General features: G+C 36.5%; 1 protein-coding gene across 1 annotated transcript in view; it reads right to left on the minus strand.

Moving 5' to 3' along the window:
- Positions 1–82: 82 nt before the first annotated feature.
- piwil1 (piwi-like RNA-mediated gene silencing 1) overlaps positions 83–23,546 on the minus strand; it is a gene marked incomplete at both ends in the record, with an annotated part of 28,027 nt that continues 4,563 nt past the window's right edge. The window contains 13 exons of the mRNA XM_079826873.1: positions 83–199; positions 297–444; positions 2,977–3,102; positions 3,188–3,341; positions 5,236–5,306; positions 5,610–5,713; positions 5,790–5,990; positions 6,069–6,141; positions 6,219–6,406; positions 6,498–6,612; positions 6,699–6,816; positions 21,896–22,022; positions 22,105–22,213. Coding sequence (XP_079682999.1) covers positions 83–199; positions 297–444; positions 2,977–3,102; positions 3,188–3,341; positions 5,236–5,306; positions 5,610–5,713; positions 5,790–5,990; positions 6,069–6,141; positions 6,219–6,406; positions 6,498–6,612; positions 6,699–6,816; positions 21,896–22,022; positions 22,105–22,213 — 1,651 coding nt within the window. The remainder of the gene's footprint in view (positions 200–296; positions 445–2,976; positions 3,103–3,187; positions 3,342–5,235; positions 5,307–5,609; positions 5,714–5,789; positions 5,991–6,068; positions 6,142–6,218; positions 6,407–6,497; positions 6,613–6,698; positions 6,817–21,895; positions 22,023–22,104; positions 22,214–23,546) is intronic.

Here is a 23,546-nt window from a genome sequence, read left to right on the forward strand (position 1 = left end):
ACTTTTTCATTTAACTTAGGAAAGAAACTAATACAAATGGCCCATTTATTCTACCAGACCCTCCATCTTGTCACTAAGCCGTTCACAGATAATACAAGAAGTCATCCAGGTTCATGTTGGGCTCCTTGTGAATGCTCTGACCAACCAGGAAGGCCAGTTTGTGGGCATACTGACATGGTGCAGGCACTCGGACAATCCCCTTAAAGACGAAAGAGAGCCATGAAGAATACATGAGACAGCACATAGTATTGTAGAGCTATTAGCAGTAGAGTGATACTGATCTGCATGGTTGTTACCTGCCAGTTGTAGTACATGTGGCAGAGTTTGTAGGTGAGTCTCTGCATGTGATCTGGTTTGAGGCCGCTGTTGTCATACACCACATTGTAGTGTGTAGGTGAAACGCAACCAAAGCGCACAGCCTGACTTACTATGAAGAAATCGTACCTGAAAGCAGAAGTAGCATTAAGATGAGCGGTTTGAATCATTTTACTAATACAAAATGGCTAATATTAGAGTATCTGGAGAATTTTTATAACCTTTATGATCTACAACAAATGTTCATTCAGAACAAACCCATATAATCTCAAAATAAATCATGCATCTCAGATCCTTTTACTTAATAAATAGTGCTGGGGCCTCAAGACATTTTGTTCAATATACATGTGCATATCTATTGAAATTGATTTATGTACCAACATGTTGTTAAAGGGATAGTTCCCCCAAAAATGAAAATTCTATCATCATTTACTCATCCTCAAGTTGTTCCAAACCTGTACGAGTTTCTTTGTTCTGCTAAACACAAAAGAAGATATTTAGAAGAATGTTTGTAACAAAGCAGATAGAGCAACTATTGACTACCATAGCATTTTTCCCCTACTATGGTAGTCAATGGTTGCTCTACCTACTTGGTTACAAACATTCTTCAAAATATCTTCTTTTGTGTTCAGCAGAACAAAGAAACTCGTACAGGTTTGGAACAACTTGAGGGTGAGTAAATGACAGAATTTTCATTTTTGGGTAAACTATCCCTTTAAATATGAGGTTGACCAATATTGGATTTTTCTGACACAATGTTTAAATAAAAGGCAATAAACAGATTATTGTAACGATACAGGTAAAAACTACATATTGAATGTGTTAATGTTCTTAAGTCTTTCTTTTAATGTGAGGAGGCAGCCTAGAGAGAAGCCGAAAAGGTTTAAATTGAATTAAAAAGCAGATAGTTTATAATGTAATCAAAATACAACAACAACAAAAAAGTTATTGGTAATGTAGGACTTTTAATCATAAACAAGCTCAAAATACATTTGGAGTTTTATGTTGAAATGTCTTCACTACAACCAGGTGCTCATTTAAAAAGATACTGATAAAATATGCAGTCTTACCACCATCTATACCATATTCCAATATAAAAACCATAAGGTAAATATTAGCTATGTTTACATGGGGCTGAAACGATTCCTCGAGTAACTCGAATTCAAAAAATAATAAAGGCAACCCTAACCCTAACCTAAGTCCAAACTTCATTTAGTCCATTTAACTACACACACTCATGTTGCATTAAGACAATTTTTGTGTAAGGACTCGGAGTATGCGCGGATTGAGGTTATATCCGCGGGTCAGGTGGGTAAAGTAATAAAAAGTAACATTCCAAAAATTGCATGTGGATGAGAAATACGCATCAGCTGACGAGATACGAGCACTCGAAAGGCATGAAGCAACCAGCATGAATGGAGTTTGCACATGCATCACCACAGGCCTATGTGAAATGTTTAATGGGACTTCATATATACTTGATATCTCTGAAATACACCATTAAAATGTCATCAAAGCTAAGCACAACAAATAGCAGAACAAGCTGTAACTGTTGTGTGCGCATGATGCGCAACGCTCCTGCGTTCGGAGTTGCGCGCTTTCATTGATTTGCTTAATTTAAATCTCACACTTTAATGATATTTATAGCTCCTAACTTAATAAAAACAAGCTGTGTTACTATGATGAATGATTAGCTCAAAATGTAGATATGCATGTGCGAAGTAGGCTATTTTATCTATAATAATAATACATTTTAATTGTAACGCACTTTACATTAAACAAAATCTCAAATATTAATATATAATTATCTAAATTAAATACAAACACCTCTCGCTTTTGCTCACGTTCCAGCAATTACTCCTCAGTGTGCTGTATAGGTTGTCGACCCTGGTTTAGGTTTTTTAAGAAATGTAATTTCGCCAAAGAAGTTGGTGATTTTTTTTAAAGCAACCTACTTCAGTGTAGCTAATGTTACGATAGCATAACGCTTAACACTGAGAATTTGAATAATTGTAATGTGACGATCGGGTGTGGATATCTAAATCAGAGAAAATCATGTGCGGGTGGATGGTTTGTTTTTAACAGCGGATTCGGTGACATTAGAGCTGATCCGCGCATCTCTAGTATGCCCATCTCTACTCTTGTTCTTGTTCCAAGTTAGCTTCAATATTTTTTGCTTTTTACGAAAGTGTGATCACTTCCGCCGCTTGCGGAAACTACGCCAGATCGTGTACAGACCTCGCGCACCGGAAGTGATCGCACGCTCAAGGCTGTTGGAAATAGTGGTGTATTAGAGGTAAAAATTATATAAATACTGTTCGGTTTCTCGCACAAACCGATTGTTTCATGTCTTAAGACATCAATGTGTCGTCACGAGCCACAGGGTTTAATTTGGATTTGTCTGTGCATGTTTTTTTTACTCTCAGATTTTTTTTACCATTCACATGCATTATACAACTGACAGACTGCAACGGTATGAGTTAAATTTTCATTTGTGTTCTACTGAAGAAACAAAGACACCTACATCTTGGATGCCTTGGGGGTAAGCAGATAAACATCAAATTTTAATTTTTGGGTGAACTATCCCTTTAAGGCTAACGATTAATTTATTGTTAATTTAAACGGCTGTATTTGTTTAAATTGACACCCCTTAATACGCACCACTCTGGACGAGTGACCTCAGTGTCGATGACTGTTCCAGGAGGAGGGTTGGCAATTTTGCCATCAATCCGGGCAAAGAATCTGGAGCTGATGCGCTTCTTCACAACCACAACTGTCAGCTTGGGCCTGTATGCAAAACATAAATGTGAATACAACCAAGGGAATTCAACATCCCCATAGTGTGAATGTGTCGGCATGAAGTGTGGCTTACTCATAATCTTGCCCCATGGTCTTGATGGACTGCATGATCTGAGGAACTTCGTAGTCCACCACGCTCTGCAGCATGCCATCTCCAACTCCATCTCGGTACACGATGATGCGTGAGGGCAGAGAACTGTTGTACTTCAGATAGGCCTTCAGAGCAGCTAAAGAGAGACACAGATTTAGTAGAGTGCTGCAGGGATGATGTATTTTGTAGGCCAACTTGCAAGTTTGCATCACCCTGGTTCCCATGACATTTTTCCATTGGCCCCTATTGCGGAATGCAAGACATGTGGCCAATAGGGGTGTAACTATATATCGTATCACAATATATCGCAATACAAAAACTCAACAATATGTATCGTGGATAGTGACAATCTGTATTGTATATAGTTCACCCAAAATTAAAATTCTAATTTACAGAGTTTTAGGCCACATCCACACGAAGCCAGAGCTTTCCCTAGCCAACCTTTTTTCCCCTTGTCTCAAAAAAATCGGCGTATACATGAAACCACTGAAACCGACTCAAAACGACCATGCCAGACCAGTATGTGCTGCTGTGATTCTGCCACAGAGATACACTAAAAACAGAGAAGACTTAGGGTGATGACATCATCGTTTCACAGATTGGCTGTACACACGAAAACGCAAGGGTGTAATTTTCATATTTATCCACTCTGGGACCCGATTAAAAAAAATAGCGGTTTCAGGCTCCCAAAACGCCAGATCCATATAGACGAAATGCTGATACGATACAAAATTGTTTACATATACAGCTAAACGCGTCTGCGTGTGTACGAGGCATTAAGTGTCAGTACTACTGGCATTTTGGCAACATTCTCTGTTGTTGTTATTGTTTGTTCAAGAGCGAAAGAGAACTCGATGTGTGCACGAGACTGGCGCAACTAGGGATCTGATTGAGATGCAGCCACACAGACAGGACACTGACATACAGCGCGTTCTCTTCTGTCTTGTCATGCCAAGATGGTTTAAAAGCATTTACATAAATAAGAGCGTGATCATATAATGTAACGCTTGGCAAAAATGTTTATAAAAACGAACGCTGCGTTAATTGCGTTAAATATTTTTAATGCGTTAAAGTGAAAAAATGAATCGCCCGCGTTCACTTGCCCAGCACTAATATTAATATATATATATTGTTGAATACAATGTAAAATAATTCAATAGGGTAATATTTGTGGGCCCTGATAATGCCAAATCTCTTATGTTACCAGTAAAAAGTGGCCAACATTATTTAAAATGTATCTAGTCAGTGACAGATGCAAGCATATTAGTCTAAAATAATTCTGTAGTTTCAGCTTCAGAATCAATCGTTTTTTTTTTTTTAATTCTGGTGTCACTAATTTAGAATTTCAATCAACAGTAAATTTGTTGTTAACCTTTTACCATTTGTCTTGGATTATCACAATAATATTGTATCGTGATATGTATCGAATCGTGACATGAGTGTATCGTTACACCCCCAGTGGCCAACAAAATTTTAATTCTTGCACATTTTTTTCAAGATAATTGTCACAAACAACTTTCATGAACTTTAAAACCTAAATACAATAAGCAGAAGTAAAAAGCTAAAGTTAGTCTATGAATTAAGCTTTTAGAAATGAACACCCACTAAGTTTCCAAAAACTCTTTCAATCTTATTTAAAATCTACAAGTTGGAATGTTTGAGAGAATAGTTTGCAAAAGCATAATTATAAATGAGGCTGTGAAAGTGGACTAGCAAGTAGATGAGTTTTCCTCTTCTGCGTGATGACGTTTAATATCATCAACAAACAAACTCTGTAGTGCCATTCAGCTACTTGTTAGCAACTGCATTTATCAGAAAAAAAAACCGTATTTAATATCTTGAAATTGTTAACTTGAGACCTTATTTCAGACATTTAACCAAAAACCCACATGACTCATCATTTAAAGTCAAACAGATATGGAATGACACGGTAAGTTAATTAAATAATTTCCTTTCTTTTTTTTAAAGAAAAGGCAAAGCAGCAAGATGAAACTAATAACCAAAATAATTTTGGTTGCAACATTTCTCACCTTGCAACGACCCTTTCAGCGCATCAATGATCTCCTGACCACGGTTTTGCAAGACGCACTTGGAGAACCACCTGAAAAGATAACAAAATCATTATAAAACAATTAAGTACAACCACATAATCTAAGAGTCTGAACTCTATTAACTGTAGTATTATTCATGACAACAACAGTATTTTCACTAAATCCTATCAACTACCTAGTCCACCAGTAACCAAAAAGCAAGATTCCCTTCTAACTTTAAACTTAACTTTCATCTACTTCAAATGTTTTGCAGTTTCTTGAAAAACATTCACAGTAAGTCCAACATAATGTTGAGCACAGAATTTTAAGATTATTTTTGTTTAAACAGTGCTATCTTCAATTCATTATATTACCTGGACATGCCCTGGTTCAGACTGGCCACCAGTGCTCCAATGGATCTCTTCCCAGCAGCAGTGTCATGGTAACAGTCTATGCCTACAATCATCAGCTGTTTGAGCTAAGAGACAAAGATTCAGTTTGTGATCTGACATTTGGCACAAGCCAACAGAACAGCAGTCATTTGAGAGTCTTACTGGGATTTCTACACTCCACAGCTCTCCTCCCATTTTGCAGTTCATCTGCAAAGCAATCTTGGTGGCCACAGTCATAAGCGCTTGAGGTTTGCTGATGGTGCGAGACACCACACACTGGCTGGGAGTGGGGCAGTCCACACACAGGTACTTTTTCACACAGTCGTACTTGTCCTTTCGATTGGTAGGCAGGATCACCACCACCTGTGGAAGGCACAGAAGCAGTTTGAAACAAAAGCTCTGGATATTCAAATTGTGCATTAATGCAATTGCTGGTCTCACCATCTGTGTTTCACGTGTTACGTTCTGTTGCAGGGCTCTCAGGAGAGATTCCTGACGATCCTCGTACTCAATCCTGCTTGGGCAGGAAATGCTTATTAACATGAAAATGGAATGGAAAGTTTTTGACATTCAAAGGTTCAAACAACTCACATAATGGCCCTCTGCATGCGGATTCCCATGGGCCCAGCCACTCTGTTGAGAGTTTGAAGCAGAGATTGGGCAACGTCTGCATTCCGGCGTGTGTAAAACATCAGCCAGTTGTCCAGATTCATGCAGCTCATCAGAGGGAGACCTCTCATCTCTTTAGACCAGTCAGCTGCCCATGGGTTATACTCATACTAAGGGATGAAAACAAAAGAGAATAATCAAGCCCTCAATGAAACGGTTACGTTATGAATGCCTTCTGTGATATGAAGCTGTCTGTCTTACCGCTCTGCCTCCCTGTATGATCCTCTCAGAGGGCAGGACTCTTCCATTCAGACTCAGCAGTCGGTTCTCAAAGCTCAGACCCCAAGTTGTAAGCTCATTCTGCACGTCTGCATTTCTAGTGTATGTGAGAGCCGATAAGATATACAAATATCCATAATTAAGAAACAGAACACATCAGTAGGGTTGGTGTAGAACCTGTACCTGTTGATGTTGGAGATTAAGCGGTTAATTCTGCTCTCTCTCTGTTCAGGACTCAGCCTTGTGTGAGAGGCAAGATCCTTCATGATGTTGAAATCAGCACGCATCTTATCTGTCAAACCTTCAAGGCAAACAAATGCATGCAGGTCAGAGAGTGGTTTACACCTGAAAACAAAACTTAAACGCGTTCTATTCCATATTTCACTCCACATTAGATTTGAGGTCATCTATATGCTAATGTCCACACCTCATCTTTCACGTTGAGGTGTATACAAAGTTGTAAACAATGGTCTCAAAATCAAAAATGTCCTGTTCACCTTAAAGGGATAGTTCACCCAAAAACGAAAAAACTTTTTTCTGCTTACCCCTAAGGCATCCAAGATGTAGGTGTCTTCGTTTCTTCAGTAGAACACAAATGAAGATTTTTAACTCCAACCGTTGCTGTGTGTCACTCATATAATGCTTGTCAATGGAGACGAATTCTATTAGAGTAAAAAAAACATGGACAGACAACTTCAAATTAAACCCCGCGGCTCGTGACGACACATTGATGTCTAAAGACACGAAACAATCGGTTTCTAAGAGAAACCGAACGGTATTTATGCAAATATATCACCTCGTATCAGACGAACACTTCAGCTCTGCAGACTGCCATCACTTCCCATTGGTGAGGTCAAAATAGCGGCCAGGTCATAGATATGTATACATATATTCCTCATTCGAGCGATCCACGCCATGATCCACGCAGGCACTAATGACGTATCTATGTATATATCTATGAGCTGGCTGCTATTTTGACCTCACACACGGGAAGTGATGGCAGTCTGCAGAGCTGAAGCGTTCGTCTGATACAAGGTGATATATTTGCATAAATACCGTTCGGTTTCTCTTAGAAACCGATCGTTTCGTGTCTTAAGACATCAATGTGTCGTCACGAGCCGCGGGGTTTAATTTGAAGTTGTCTGTCCATGTTTTTTTTACTCTAATAGAATTCGTCTCCATTGACAAGCATTATATGAGTGACACACAGCAACGGTTGGAGTTAAAAATCTTCATTTGTGTTCTACTGAAGAAACGAAGACACCTACATCTTGGATGCCTTAAAGGGTTAGTTCACCCAAAAATGAAAATTCTGTCATTAATTACTCACCCTCATGTCGTTGGACACCCGTAAGACCTCCGTTCATATTCGGAACACAAATGAAGATATTTTAGTTGAAAGCTGATGGCTGAGAAAGGCTTCACACAGGCCTCCATTGGCATTCAGTACATTGACACTTCCAAGATCCATGAAAGGCACTTAAAACGTCGTTACAAAGTCTATCTCACCACAGTGGCTCTACAATAATCATACAATGCGACGACAATAGTTTTTGTGCGCAAAAAAAAATCAAAATAACACCTTTATCCAACTTGTTCTCGACTTCCGTGTATGCCTCCACGACGCATGCGCGAGAATATGACGCAGATCCGGCGTTCGGACATATGACCCAGAAGCGATTTGTTTACGAGCAGAGGAAGACGCGCGTGTCTAAGCTGTTGGATTCTACATTGATCGTGCTTTAGGTCTCGGCGTAGTGCTCAAAATGGGGTTAGAGTGTGCATTTCATGGAATCCCGAGCCCCGGCGCTACGTCATATTCTCGCGCATGCGTCGTGGAGACACACGCGGAAGGCAATAACAAGCTGGATAAAGGTGTTCTTTTGATTTTTTTTTGCGCACAAAAACTATTGTCGTCGCATTGTATGATTATTGTAGAGCCACTGTGGTGAGATAGACTTTGTAACGACGTTTTAAGTGCCTTTCATGGATCTTGGAAGTGTCAATGTACTGAATGCCAATGGAGGCCTGTGTGAAGCCTTTCTCAGCCATCAGCTTTCAACTAAAATATCTCCATTTGTGTTCCGAATATGAACGGAGGTCTTACGGGTGTCCAACGACATGAGGGTGAGTAATTAATGACAGAATTTTCATTTTTGGGTGAACTAACCCTTTAAGGGTAAGCAGAAAAACATCACATTTTCGTTTTTGGGTGAATCATCCCTTTAATATAAATACCACCTGTCATTGACATTAACCCTCTGGAGTCATGATCTGACATTTGTGACCCTGTCTGTGAAAACCCAGCTAAAGTCATTTTTTTGTCATTCGCTTTTTTAGACATAAAATCATCCTACATAATGTAAAGAACATTCTGTGAAAATTGATATCTTTAATATTGACTGAGTAAGACCATGTCAAAAGTTAGCTGAATTTCGGCCTCAGAAAATCATGATTTTGAGAAATTCCAATTTTAAAATCAAGCTTATTTTTGAAATTGTAAAGCATTTTAACCATTATTATTCTGATAATGATACCACATTAAAGCTAAGATTCTCCCATTTTCAGTGATATAGGACACATTTAAGGGAAAATTCTTAGTTTTGTAAAACAAGTCTATTTATTATGATGTGCATGTCCAAAAAGCGTGAAACATTAAAACGAATGGGGGCACCACAAGAGCTTGATTTACCAAGTCAGTTCACTCTAATGATTTGTAGGCTATAACTTTATTAGTAAAATGAAATCTCAGTAGAAAAATGTCATTAATAGGGCCTATATATATCCATTAATATATAAAACATCCATAGAAAATCTCACTGTGTAACATTTGGAGTAAATCCAGGACTAGGCCTAATGCCCTAACAAGTTAACAGGTCAGTCTCAAACTTTGTGCAGATAGTTAGTCATAACTGTGAATCTTCACTTGTCTCACAATTCGATTAAGATTATGATTCATTAGGATTTTTTCATGGCTCATTGTGCTTAATAACTCTTTTAGCCTACATAAAGCACGTCCTGCACTTTATGTTCTCATTCATGCATGTTCTATTCGTATAGGTTTACAAACCGAAACCAAAACATCAGACGCAAGAGCTTTGCTTCCGAAGGACACACGCAACTTTTTTTATATTAATATATAATACGGGTTCTTTATTTAGCCTACAAAAAACAGTAGGCCTATATTAATCATTATTAATTAAACTATCAGCTGTTCTGTTCCTTGCACTTCACTTGCCGCGGCCACCCTGTCAGAGAGCGAATTCATAAACCCAGCGCATCAGCATCAAAAAAACTAACTATTTAGACACTTAGCAGCCATTAAATGTCTTTAAAATAAGATGGATGTATAGGCAGAAGGTGGAGTTAGGAAACAAATAAACTGTTCCTGAAATGTCAGTGATGACACAAAGAAATCCACACAGAAATCGGAACCCGGCTTAAGTCGCCGTTTTCTTGCCTTTCCCGACACTGATCTGATCCTTGGTCGTGCGGATTGATATTATGGTCTGTTTGCACTTTGTAATTGTAAAAAATACGTTTCTGAACCGAATGATATAACAATCAGGAGTTGTTTCTGCGTCCAAAGTAAACAAAGAGACGAATCAAATCAATATTTAAGAAGCCCATGTCCGGTATTTTTTGGTGCAAAATAATAAAACGTAGCGTCAATAAAATCATTAATTTCAGTATTTATAATATTATAAATGAAAAATTGAGTACTGCATCTCAAAGCCCTTGGTATAATCTGTCATTTACAGCAATAAACACAAATTGCCTGTTTTGGTCATTTTTATGGCTATGACTACTTTGACGCTCTATATCTCCTAATTAGACTATGCGAATTTAGCCGGGGTTTCACAGACGGGGTCACATTTGTTTTTTTTTTCAGTTGCTTAAAAACATATTAATGGCAAAAGTGTAATTACACTGTATTCAGCACAAACTGGGCTACCATAATATGTGAGCAACATGTATGTGCATGCTTGTATTTTTGAGAGAAAAATGTTTATGTATGATTCTTGACATTTAAGAGATCAGGGCTTGACATTGGAGGAGATTCATTCATCATACAGTGATTGACAGTTTTTGTTATATTTCAGCACCGAAAATAGTTTCAAACAAAACACAGCAGAACCACAGCGCATCTTATATGACTGGCATTAGGTTGGCTTGACGTTCGCGAATGTAGGGACCGTCTCTAAAGTTACATACTACATTAGTAGGCTATACACGTTTCTAACTTAAATGGCATTTGAAGAGAATGACTTAAGTCATAAAACTGACTGTAAAGTGTTCATCTGGGTGTTAGGTATGATGCACACCTTTTGGATTTTTGATATTTAATCAAATAAACTGTCAAACCATATGAAAAAATATGCTTTATTTCACTAGAATACTGTATGGGCTCTTACACAAAATATGCTAGATTTAAATGTGTCATAGCTGATAGAACACTGATGAGAATATTGCTTGAGAATATATTTACAGATATAATATTAGAGATTTATGCATTATGCGTTGCCATTGACGACGGCCATTATAAGGAAGGAAATCCCACAGAATCTAGCTTAAAAAAAGTGCTTAGAGCTGCTTGATTTATTTTTTGTTTGTTGATTTTCAAATATAAATTGATAACCGTGATAATTTGGGTCACTATTATGTTCATATCATACTTGCCTGTTGAGTGGAGTTTATGTCAGCATCATATAAAATCAACAATAATGATAATAATAATAATATTAAAGCAAACACAGCTCTGGTATCGGAATAGTATCGGTATCGGCCGATATCTAAATTCAGGTATCGGGATCGGAAGTGAAAAAATGTGGATCGGTGCATCCCTAGACTCCACAGTGTATTTTCATTGAGTTTTTGCTTCAAACTGATGTGAGAATCATTGACCCTTCTCATTCACATAAAACAATACACTGATTTAAAATTTGTAAGACAGTTTTTCTTCACAAAGCCAGTATGCGAGGAGGCGTGATATCTAATGAATAATGATGAGTATCACCTGAGAGCACGATAGAACATAATAGCTCGCATTAATGAGCTGCATAATGAATGAGCTTCAGGTGTGTGACAGAGAGCAAAAAAATGCTATTCTTATTTAGTTGAAAACTGTACTTATCTAGTAAATACATCTTGATTTAAGAATATTTAAATATTTAGACTAGAAACAAGACAAAAATTACTAAGGAGTATTTTTTCCTACATTTTTGTACTATTTTTTTGTTTTTGAAAGTAGTCTCGTGCTAAAAAAATAAATAATTAAAATTAAGATACAATTTATACAAAACGAAATTCTCTTTAAAGAAAGCAATTCAGTTTCTACAAAACAAAAAAAATGCACTTTCTACAAAACCAAACTCCAGAATCATTTATTTAGAATGTAGTCAACAAAGGCCTATTATATTTTAAATTATCAAAAGATTTGACTACACTTTAAAAAAAATGCTCTTCTTATTTAGTTGAAAATTGTACTTATCTAGTAAATGCATCTTGATTTAAGAATGTTTAAATATTTAGATATATTTAGACTAGAAACAAGACAAAAATGACTAAGACAATTTTTTTTTACTATTTTATGTTTTTAAAAGTAGTCTCATGCTAAAAAAAATAAATAATAAATAATACAAATTAAGATACAATTTATACAAAACGAAATTCACTTTAAAGAAAGCAATTCTCTTTCTACAAAACAAAAAAAATCACTTTCTACAAAACAAAACTCCAGAATAATTTCTGTCAAACTTTGATATTAAATTTAAAAAAAATACCGTTAGGCTATAATATTTAAACATCAATATGAAGCAAAATATATTTGACTGGTACTATATTTATAGCATATGAGCAGACATTTGCGAATAAAAGCTTTATTGATGTGACACTAGGCTCTTTTACAATAAACACATTATAATTAGGGATGAAACGATTACCGGTTTCACGATAAACCACGATAAAAGTTAGTGACGGTTAGTAACATCGTATAAAATTTTATTATCATTAAAACCGCGTGTGATTATCACAATTGTGAAAACTCGCGGTAAATCTTGTCCAGTCAGCGTCAGTCTGGCGCAACCGCTGTTTTTTGAATGAGAATAAATGGCAGAAGGCAGTGGACAGCACTCGGGGGTAGTGTTGTTTTTGGCGGCCTGTTTTCATTTTAGTTTTAGTCTAGTCTTTGTGTCAAGCAGTCATTTTAGTTTTTATTAGTTTTAGTCATAGTCATACTCTTTTTAGTCTAGTCAAGTTTTAGTCGACTAAAAGTCTGAGCATTTTAGTCTTATTTTAGTCAGAATTATCTATGACTATTTTCGTCTAGTTTTAGTCGACCAAAACTAATGACATTTTAGTCAAGTTTTAGTCAATGAAAATTGTATTTTAGTCTCTTTTTAGTAATGCAATTCTATTTAACCCAGTCAATATAGTATAAGTACGTATTATAGACAAAACCAAAATCTTCTTTTAGCCAAACCCATTTCAAACAAGGTTATCTTATTATATTATTGTTACCTTATAGACTCAAGAATACATCCATTCCAGACACGGAAGACGCTCTGATTTGAAGTTACAACATATTTATTTTACCAACTAAACAAGTACACACACATACATTTAAATAAAATAAATAAAAACATTAAGATGTCTCTTAAGGTTTGTGGTGTTTTTTCCTGTGATTTTTGTGGCCACATTTCTCCCCATCTATTTCCACAACACCCGTTTTATTTTCCACTTTAATGTAATAAAAGTTTTTCCAAATGTCTTAATAAGAATAAATGCATATTTAATTTAATAGGAAAATAATATCCAAATTATTATTTAATTATTTATGTTTAAAATTAGACCCACATTATAGTTAAAATGTTTTTCTGTCTTGTATTTTATCTCAAAATAAAGGATGCAATTTTATTCCACATGGAAATTAGTGGAAATAAGTGAATATAGCCTCTTATTCGCTTATGAGGTATTCATAATGCTGCGGTTATTTTAACATATATAATTGCTGCCGTTATAACGGCACATTTCAAATGTTTACGTGCTTTTCTTTCTTTCTTTGTTTGAGCGGTGATGAAATATCTTGCTCTTGTAAATACTTGCCAATATTTCAGTAATACAAGTCTAGATCTTTAAAATGCATCAAAATAACAGCGAAGCACAACCGCACGGTGCTCTGCAGTGGCCAAAAAGGATATAAACCGTGAATTCTGAAGTGATTGAAAACTCAGAGATGTGGATTCAGACGGCACCACACGACCTTGGTGTTTGTCAAACAGTAATTCAGTTAGGTAATTCGGCCGGAGATTTTTACATGGGTGGTGGGAGAAAAACACTGATATTCTGCATTAAGACGACAATAAAATCACTGACTAGCTCCTGTAAATAATGAAGACACCTTACGACCGCAGGACAAACAATTACCGTCCGAATAGGGCTTACGAACCCCAACTGGCCGGCCATCGGACCCGTTCACTCACCGGAGACGCCGCGCGAGTGGGATTTGAAGAGAGTGATGTGGCCTGCGTCTGCGCAGTGAGACCTGATGCAGCCCCTGATTGAGACGCACAGAAATACTGCAAAATAAAAACACGACTTTTCGTCTCGTCTCATTTTCGTCAACGAAAATGAAGAGACATTTTAGCATAGTTTTTATTTTGTGAACCACATTTAGTCTCGTTTTTATTCGTCATCGTCACATGACCAGCATTTACGTTGCGTCTCGTCTCGTTTTCGTCACGTTATAAAGGTTCGTTGACGAAGATATTTAGTCATACTTTTCGTTGACGAAAACAACACTACTCGGGGGATTGTTCAGCCTTCTAAAAGGACCAAATCTGAGGTGTGGTCATATTTTGGCTTTTACAAAAGTCCTGAGGGAAATTCAATCTAAGATGGTCACCCTGTCTTCAGAACATGCCAGAAGAAAGTCACTGTAATGGGGAAAACACTTCAAAACTACGAACGCAAGGCAAGTGGACTTTGACCTCAATAACAGTTAAACTACGTCTGGCAAATTATAACGTGAAGCGAACGAACAAATTCAGACAAGACTAGGGTGACATTTAAGGGATAATAATCAGGGCTTGACATTAACAACCGCCATTTGCGGGTGTAACGTTATTTCGGCTGCACACAATTTCGTTCAGAGCACGCACTCACTCGCTGAAATCTACACTCAAAGCAGAGATAAACGTGCGATGTACGCAGGAGATTCACTCATCATACAGTGGTTGACTGTTTTTGTTCTATTCTGTTCTATTTCAGCAGCGAAAATAGTTTCAAACAAACAGCAGAACCAAAGCGCATCTGATATGACTGGCATAACGCTGGCGAATTTAGGGACCGTCTCTAAAGTTACATACAACATTGGTAACGTTATACACATTTCAAACTTCAATAGCATTTGAAGAGAATACAGTCAGTTTTATGACTGTCAAAGTGATAATTTAGGTGTCAGGTACAGGGCTTAAAAACGGAAAAAAATATCAATCGGTTCACTCCGAGCAGAATCGATATTTTAACGTTTCCATTTTTGCGTTCCTCATTAAACATTACTGTTCTGAAAAACGGTTTGATTTGAAAAAATAACGGTTAATAACGTTATTTTAATTTAATTTAGCCAAACAAACATGTATAAATAAAGACTTAATTTCACTCAATAATAATATAACGCATGATAATTAAACTTGAATATTTATTTCATAACATTTTTAAAACCACAACAGAAATACATGCATTAATTACAAAGCATAAACAGCGGGACAAATATTGACCTGTTTTAATGGAGCGGAAAGTGGCCCTCTATATGCCTATTCTTTTCAGAAGAGTGATAACATTCTTTGTACATAACTTTTTTTTCAACACGACTTGTTTTAAAAATTGCATGAATAAAGAATAAATAAACTGGATAACCATTGCTCTTTTAATGCACCGTCAACTGGTAATTTCAAAGCAAACACTGCGCAACACGTCCTTGCATCACATAATCAAATTCAGTCAGCAAATAAAGCTTGATCATTTAATGCAATATAACATACCATTTAATACGAAACATCAACCGTCTATATAGAAAACACTGACCTGTCCTGTATTGGCAATCTGAAAGACTATAGGAAAAATGTTTGATAGATGCTAGTAACCTACTTGGATAGGCTTAAACGAAATCCACAAACTAGCCTAATCAGACTATTTGAGCTTAAAGTCCGTACTGCTTATTTAAACATACGAAAAGAATGTCCTCCAATACCTGCGCTTTCATTGTAGACCTCAGCGGGGAAAGAAATGTACTTGAGGCATGAAAATGCGCGCTCTACACTGACTTGAGTTACCGGTAGATTCATAGATGACATTTCGCTCATGCTTGATCCGCCAACGCCACATGCTGTACTACTCTATTCATGATTGGTCACTGCCAAATTAAAATATTAAAGAGAACGATAAAATAACATTATTAACCGGTTAATGGTCATTTCAAATGAACGTTTCTGTTCAGAACGATTCAAATTGATTTTGATTTTGTTTTCTTTTTTGTTCCTCTTAAAATTTTGTTTGATTCCGGTTTTCGTTTTCGTTCCTTGAAACCGGTTAAGAGCCCTGGTCAGGTATGATGCACACATTTTGATATTTAATAAAATAAACTGTCAAATCATATGGAAATGTGGATATGCATTATTTCACTAGGATACTGTTTGGGCTCTAACACAAAATATGCTAGATTTAAATGCATCATTGCTGAACACTGATGAGAATATTGCTTGATAATATATTTACAGAGATAATATTAGAGATTATATTTACGACAAATAATTATTATTTATGCGTTGCTATTGACGACGGCCATTAAGGAAGGAAATCCCACAGAATAGAATCTATCTTAAAAAAGTGCTTAGAGCTGCTTAAGTTATCTGTTGTTTGTTGAATTGCAAATATAAAACTTGTTGAAATGTTTTAAGTGTGTGCATCTGTTCTTTTTGAACACTTTCATCTCGTTTGAACAAAACCGTGATAATATTGATAACCGTGATCATTTGGGTCACTATAATCGTGATGTTAAATGTTTCATCCCTAATTATAATCTGTCCAAAACAAGCCAAATAAATCTTGTCTAAACAGTCTTGCGTGTATGACATTTAATGTTGCAACAGGATTAATATTTAAACGGTCTTTTTGCATTTAATATTCACAGATGTAACAGAATGATAAAAAAAAGAGAGCCGGTCGCACCCTCGAGAGGGTTAAGCAAGTAGCAAATCATTAACTGAGTAGATACTGAAATTTGATAAGGAACAAACTTTAAAACATAAAAATAGTATGTTTTATATAGTATGAATGATATCTGGATGCACTGCATTTAGGGATGCACCGATATGAACATTTTGGCCGATACCGATAACCGATAATTCTTAATATTTGAAAGCCGATAACCGATATATTGGCCGATAAATCTAAATACAAATTTTAATAAACTCTGAGAGCCTGATTACAAAAACTAAAGGCTCACCATTAAAAGCCATGTCCCAAACACTTCAACATAAATCAAACCTATACACTACAGTAGCCTATTTGAACCAGTGTGAGATTCCTTACCTTTTCAAATTAATTTTACACTCCTATGGCCAACATTTTTTTTTGTAACACTTTACAATAAGGTTTATTTTTTGTTAGTATTAGTTAACCAACAATGAATGAACAATACTTCAACAGGATTTATTAATTTTAGTTCATGTTAATCTCAACATATTCAGACCCAAAGTTGTGTCTTTTAACATTAGGTATGAACTGTGAATGGACTGTTACAAAACACAAACATTTTATTACTAAAAGAAACAAAGGTTATTGCTCTCTGTTTGTTCATGATAGTTAATGCATTAATAAAATGAGACCTTATTTGTAAAATGTTACCAAAAATTATATTGTCTAAAAAATAAAAATAATATACCTAAATAATGCAAACAAGTAATTGAACAGCATTACTTAGGCTGCATAATAAAGAATCAGAATGCAAGTGCATGAAATAACCTCCGCACAGACGATAAAGAAATGGTTTTAATCAAACCATATTGTTGATGGAAATGATACGAGAACAATAAAAGTGCAAATTATAAAAAATAATGCTTCTGTGTTTTTGAAAAAAAAAATTTGTTTAATATTACAGTAATAGTAAACATCTGTAATATTAGTCTAGTCTATTAGGAATAATGTTGCTGTTTGAGAGCGCGCTGAAGCTGGAGAGAATGAACGAACAACCATAAACTGAAGCGCTTAGAAGTTTAATTAACAACTAAACGCATCATATATGAGAACAATCAGATATTTATACAAAATAAATATAATATTACAACTTATATTAGCACAAAATCACGCATAGGTGAAGGGTTATAACTCCTGTGGATGCTCTTCCCCTGTTTGAGAGCGTGCTGAAACTTAAGATGATCACCGGTACAGTGAAGCACTGCGGGTTATTGACTTAACGAAACACATCCTATATGACTTTAATCAGATGTTTATACTACAAAAACGTAATATTACGACTTACATATGCTTAAAATGACGCGAATGCACAAGCGAACTTGACTGTGCTGGTCAGAATGCGTTGTTGACGCTTCCCACAACAGCGCGCTGAAAAACAACTAAACCCAGAGAATTCACTACGTTTTATAACAGAAATATTCTCATTGCAGTGTTATGTATAGGACAGTCCCAGTAGTTATTAATGCTGTGCATTTCTGTTTGAAATGCGCGTGCCGGTACAATGAAGTGCTTTACTGCATCGTTAATTAACTCAACCAAACGCATCCTATATGGGATTATATACACAAAATAATAAATATAATATTACAACTTACAATGGCACAAAAGGCTGTGAATGCACAAGCAAACTTGACTGTGCTCGTCATGAAGGTGTAACTCCGTGGGCGCGCGCTGAAGCTAAAGACCGGTACAATGAAGTGCTTTACTGCATCGTTTATTAACTCAACCAAACGCATCCTATATGATATTACATACACAGAATAATAATAAATATAATATTACAACTTACAATGGCACAAAAGGCTGTGAATGCACAAGCGAACTTGACTGTGCTCGTCATGAAGGTGTAACTCCGTGGGCACGCTTTTCCCTCAACAAAAGCGCTGAAACACAACGCTATTTTACAGCCTATTCTATTCTCATTATCATTTTATGTAGATTATAGAAGACTTGCGCTGCACATGTTGCACATAACTGTATTTTCCTTTTCGAAGTGATTCCAAACATATTTAGAGCAATTCAAACCCATCATGGTGGACAGCGCGTCCGTCTCAGCTGAAGGAAATAATACATTATCTATCGGCTTGACTATCTCGGTCAAATTTTCTTATTGGACCGATAACGATAACATCAAAAATAATCACTTATCGGCCGATAACGATATGTTGCCGATATATCGTGCATCCCTAACTGCATTAGCCATGTTATCACAGTCACATGACTTATAGGGTCATATTGCTTTACTGCCCTTTACAAATCCTCTCAATGACTACGTTTACATGGACAGCAGTAATCTAATTATTGACCTTACTCTGAATAAGGCAATAATCTGATTAAGGTGTTTACATGAGTTGCTTTTAGAATATTACGTTCATGTTCCCGTTTTACATGTTACAGAACATAGTTTGATTAATGGTACGTCATTACGTCCCCATGCCACGCTACGCTGTCCGGGGTCCAATCATAGCGCGACTTTCGTGGGTGTGTTCAAATCAATGGGCTCAGGCAACCCACTGTAACTTTACCTGCGGGTGTCGCTGTTGGACAGTGTGACTTTATAAAAACGAGTGATTTTTATACTTTTTTTTATGATATTATATATATATATATATATATATCGTTTTATTTTTTGTAATATTAAATATTGTCTTTCAGGTTTTTTTAAGAGACACTGCCCATCTTGCCTCCTTCTTGACAGCCTACATTTCGAATAATAGTTTTGATAAATGATGAAAATGTGATGAAAAGGTTTCAAAATTGTGATTGTTTGGATTGTTTTTTTTTCTGCTATCGAGCCACAAAGCGTTCACTGAATGGCATATGGCTCGCAAGCCTAGAGGTTCCCGACCGCTGTTGTAAGCAGACAAATATGAATCTGGGATTACAGATACAAAATGATCGTATTTTACTTTTAAAATGAGCATTATTGCAACACAAAGAAAAAAAATATAGAGGAGGCCGTGTCCGAGTGAGCAGAGTTTTTACGGTCTATGAGCAAGACACGCAGTCACGCACCATAGCAACACGTCATGGCAACGACATTTCAGACTGAAAGGTACGTAAAAGATAAACGGGAATTTAAGCGCATTGTTTTGTACGTGCGGTTATATTAATTATAATTCAAATTCTGTTTTATTTGTCACAATATTATTGATGATTGTTTAGAGGGGCACTTTATATACTTTTGATACGAGCCCCCAAAGCCCTCCCCTCTGCACTTGCCTGGTGTGTGTGTGTGTGTGTGTGTGTGTGTGTGTGTGTGTGTGTGTGTGACCTGTCACAAAACGCGGCGGAAACTCCTTCACGACGTTAATAGTTAGATTAAGGTGTGTACATGTCTACAATGCACTTAGATAATGCGACTAAAATAGGCATACTCCACATGTCTTAATTCGATTTTTGTTTAATTCGAGTATGGCTTTAACCGGATTAAGGTAATTAGAAATCGCTGTTTACATGGTAGTTTCTTAATCAGAGTATGGTCTTAATCAGATTAATATCGGAGTATTGTTGTCCATGTAAACGTACTGATTGTCTAATGGGATAGTAAAGAATCAGTTGAGTACTTCACGGCAGAAGTAGTAGGTCATCCGGGTGCTTTTTGCTTGCTGTTGTATGAATACTTTGACTTTAGACATACTACTCATTTTACATACTGACTTTTACCAACTATATAATAGACTTGTAGCAGCCATATTCAAATGCATGGAACAGGGTTCCTACACAATTTTCATTTAAAAATTCCATACTTTTCCAGACTCGAATTTCCAGACTTCCTACAGATTTTTCCGCCCATATTTAACTTGTTCTGATAAATTGTTTTAAAATTCAACTGCTAACAAGTGTTACATTCTAAAGATTTAGTATTGGCGTTTTTGCCTTTGATTAGGATAGGAAAGTAGCTAGACAGGAAGTAAGGAGGGAGAGAGAAGGGGGCGGGATTGGGAAAAGTCCATGAGGCAGGACTCGTACTCGGGTCTCCCGAAGCACAACAGCACTACATGGCGACGCAATTACCCACAATGCTATCGGCACCAACAAGTCTGTTACACTCTGAGTCAAAACCTCTATGTAGGCTATCTAATATTTAGAAATCCTATATTAAAATATTGCCTTTTGTGACCTTAACGATCAAAATGCTAAATTAGTCACAATTTTTTTAAAGGGTTATTAATTTACCCAAAAATTACCCAAAAATTAAATTTCTATTATAATTTACTTACCTTCATGTCATTCTAAGCTAATAAGACTTTTGTTAATCTTGGAAATCTTGGACACATGAAGATATTTAAAGGATTAGTTCATCTCAAAATGAAAATGTCCTAATCATTTACTCACCCCAATGCCATCCAAAATGGCAACCAACTCAGTTGGTTGCTCAAAAACCTAATTTATCTTTCACTGAAGAAAGTAAGGCATGGATATCTTGGATGACATTGAGGTGAGTAAATGATTAGGACATTTTCATTTTGGGGTGAACTAGTCCTTTAATAAAGGGACTGAAATCTCTCAGATTTAAAATATTAAAAATGTTAATCTAATAAAGTCTTATGGTTTTGAAAGACATGGGGGTGAATAAATGACAAATTTTCATTTTGGGAGTACTATTCCTTTAAGAACTCCACCATCGACTCTGTTTTATCCTCAAACCCAACTTGCTTTCTCAAACTACAAAGTGCTGTGTTAACCACTGTTGAACTGTGAAAAGGAAGGAACACACAGGTCTGACCTTTACTGCCATAGCTAGGCTACAAGTTTTTCATTCATTGAAAAAAAAAACATTGTGTATATATTTATTATATACATTTAGAAATTCTCAATTTTATATTTAGAAAATGAAATAGGGACAATAGTCTGGAAACATAAATATTTTTCCATACTCTGATTTATTTTTTCCATACTTTTCCAGACCTGGAAATTACTCAAATCAAATTCCATACTTTTCCAAACCCCGTAGGAACCCTGATGGAAGGTTTTGTTAGCATCTTGAATTGCACTTAACTACAGGATACTGGCTATTAAAAAAGGACGTCTTTTTTTTAATCGCCAATGCAGTGCATTCAGATACATCACATGACAGAAAGTGGCACTCTTCAAACCATTTAATGGGTCTTCAAAAGACTTGCCTGTGAGGTAGCAGAACTCTGGAACGAGCATGGCAGGTCCCGGTGGAGGCCGTCCTGCAGGGCCAGGTCTCTTCACATGACTAACCAAAAGAGCCTGGTTGCCATCTGTTATGTCCAGACCATATTGCTGGAGAGGAGGAGAATTAATTGAGTATGACCATACAATTCTGCAACTGATGTCAAAATAATTCCTTGTATCATTAAGCTACCGTTTTGAAGTAGTTCTTAAATGAGATATCTGCATCTCCCTTCTTGAATGTGTTGTTAGGGGTATGATCCCAGGCAATGTCATCAATCCTGTACGTCTTGTTATTGTACCTATAAATAATAATTTATTAAACACCATTAGTTTGTACATTCTCACGTTAAACCACTTTACCAATTAAATACTTTTCCAAGAAAAACTCACGTTACTGTTCAAAAGCTTGGGGTCAGTATGAATGTATTAATAAAGATATTAATACTTTTATTTAGCAAGAACTCATTAAACTGATCAAAAATGACAATTAAAGGGGTCATAGAATGGTACATGCACTTTTACAAGTTGATTATACGGAAATGTGTGTTGGCAGTGCCTGTACACAACCATCCTATAATGATAAAAATACATCCAGTGTTTTTTTTTAATCTCCTTATATATTTTCCCGTCTCAAATCGAGCCGTCTGACCGTGTGACGTTACACGGTGTACGCCCCTCCTAAGATTGTTGATTGACATCAGCGTTTCAACACAGACCCGCCCTGAGCGAGCTGTCATCAGTCCGCCATTGTTGATACTCTGGAGCAGAACGGCGTCTAAGCGATTGTGGTGTTGTTGGGTGTAATAACGAACACAGCAGTCATTTTCATGTTCCTAAATCCGAACTGCTGAAGACCCAGTGGCTGCTGAGTTTTGTTTTAGAAGGGAATATTCCCCCCGATCAACGTCAATGTTTGCGCGAATCATTTCTCAGCAGACTGCTTTATAAACGAGCGTCAGTATAAAGCAGGTTTTGCTAATAAGCTGCTCGTGAAAAAAGGATCGTGTTCCTGCTGCACCTCAGGAAGATGTGAGTGTAACGTTTTATTAACCTTTATATTAATCTTTGCAAATCGCTTGCACGCTTCACAATGAATGAGGCTTAAGTTTACAGGGTGTTACATTACGGCATGCTTTCTGTGTATGATGTTCTCAATATAATTCATAATCCCACGTTTATAATTAACAACGCGTTATGTTTGTTATTACAAACTGTGTACTCGGGTGATAAAGTTAACGTGGTAACACTACACTAAGCTTACTTTTGTACATGGTTTATAACGGTGTCTGTTACTGATTAAGAAGTAATGTAAAAAAAAAAATCTTATAACATAACATCAATCTGTCAATGAACTAACACATCAGTAAACACATAGCAACTACACTACTCTGCCAGTACAAAGATAGATCAAAGTGACATGACGTTAACCAACCATTCAGAAACGTCCTGTTCGAACTTCGATGGATTCGTCATCTTGTTCCTAGTCCGACTCCGGTTCAAAATGATAAGGTTGCTCAGATGTTTCCTCAGAGACTACCGTTGCCATTATTTCTCGAAAATATACCCTCAAATGTTGTCAAGGCAACACTCCACGTGTGTTGTGTCGGGTCGAACCGAACGCCCCACAGAGCA

This window comes from Gobio gobio, assembly GCF_949357685.1.
Source record: "Gobio gobio genome assembly, chromosome: 10".
NCBI lineage: Eukaryota > Metazoa > Chordata > Actinopteri > Cypriniformes > Gobionidae > Gobio > Gobio gobio.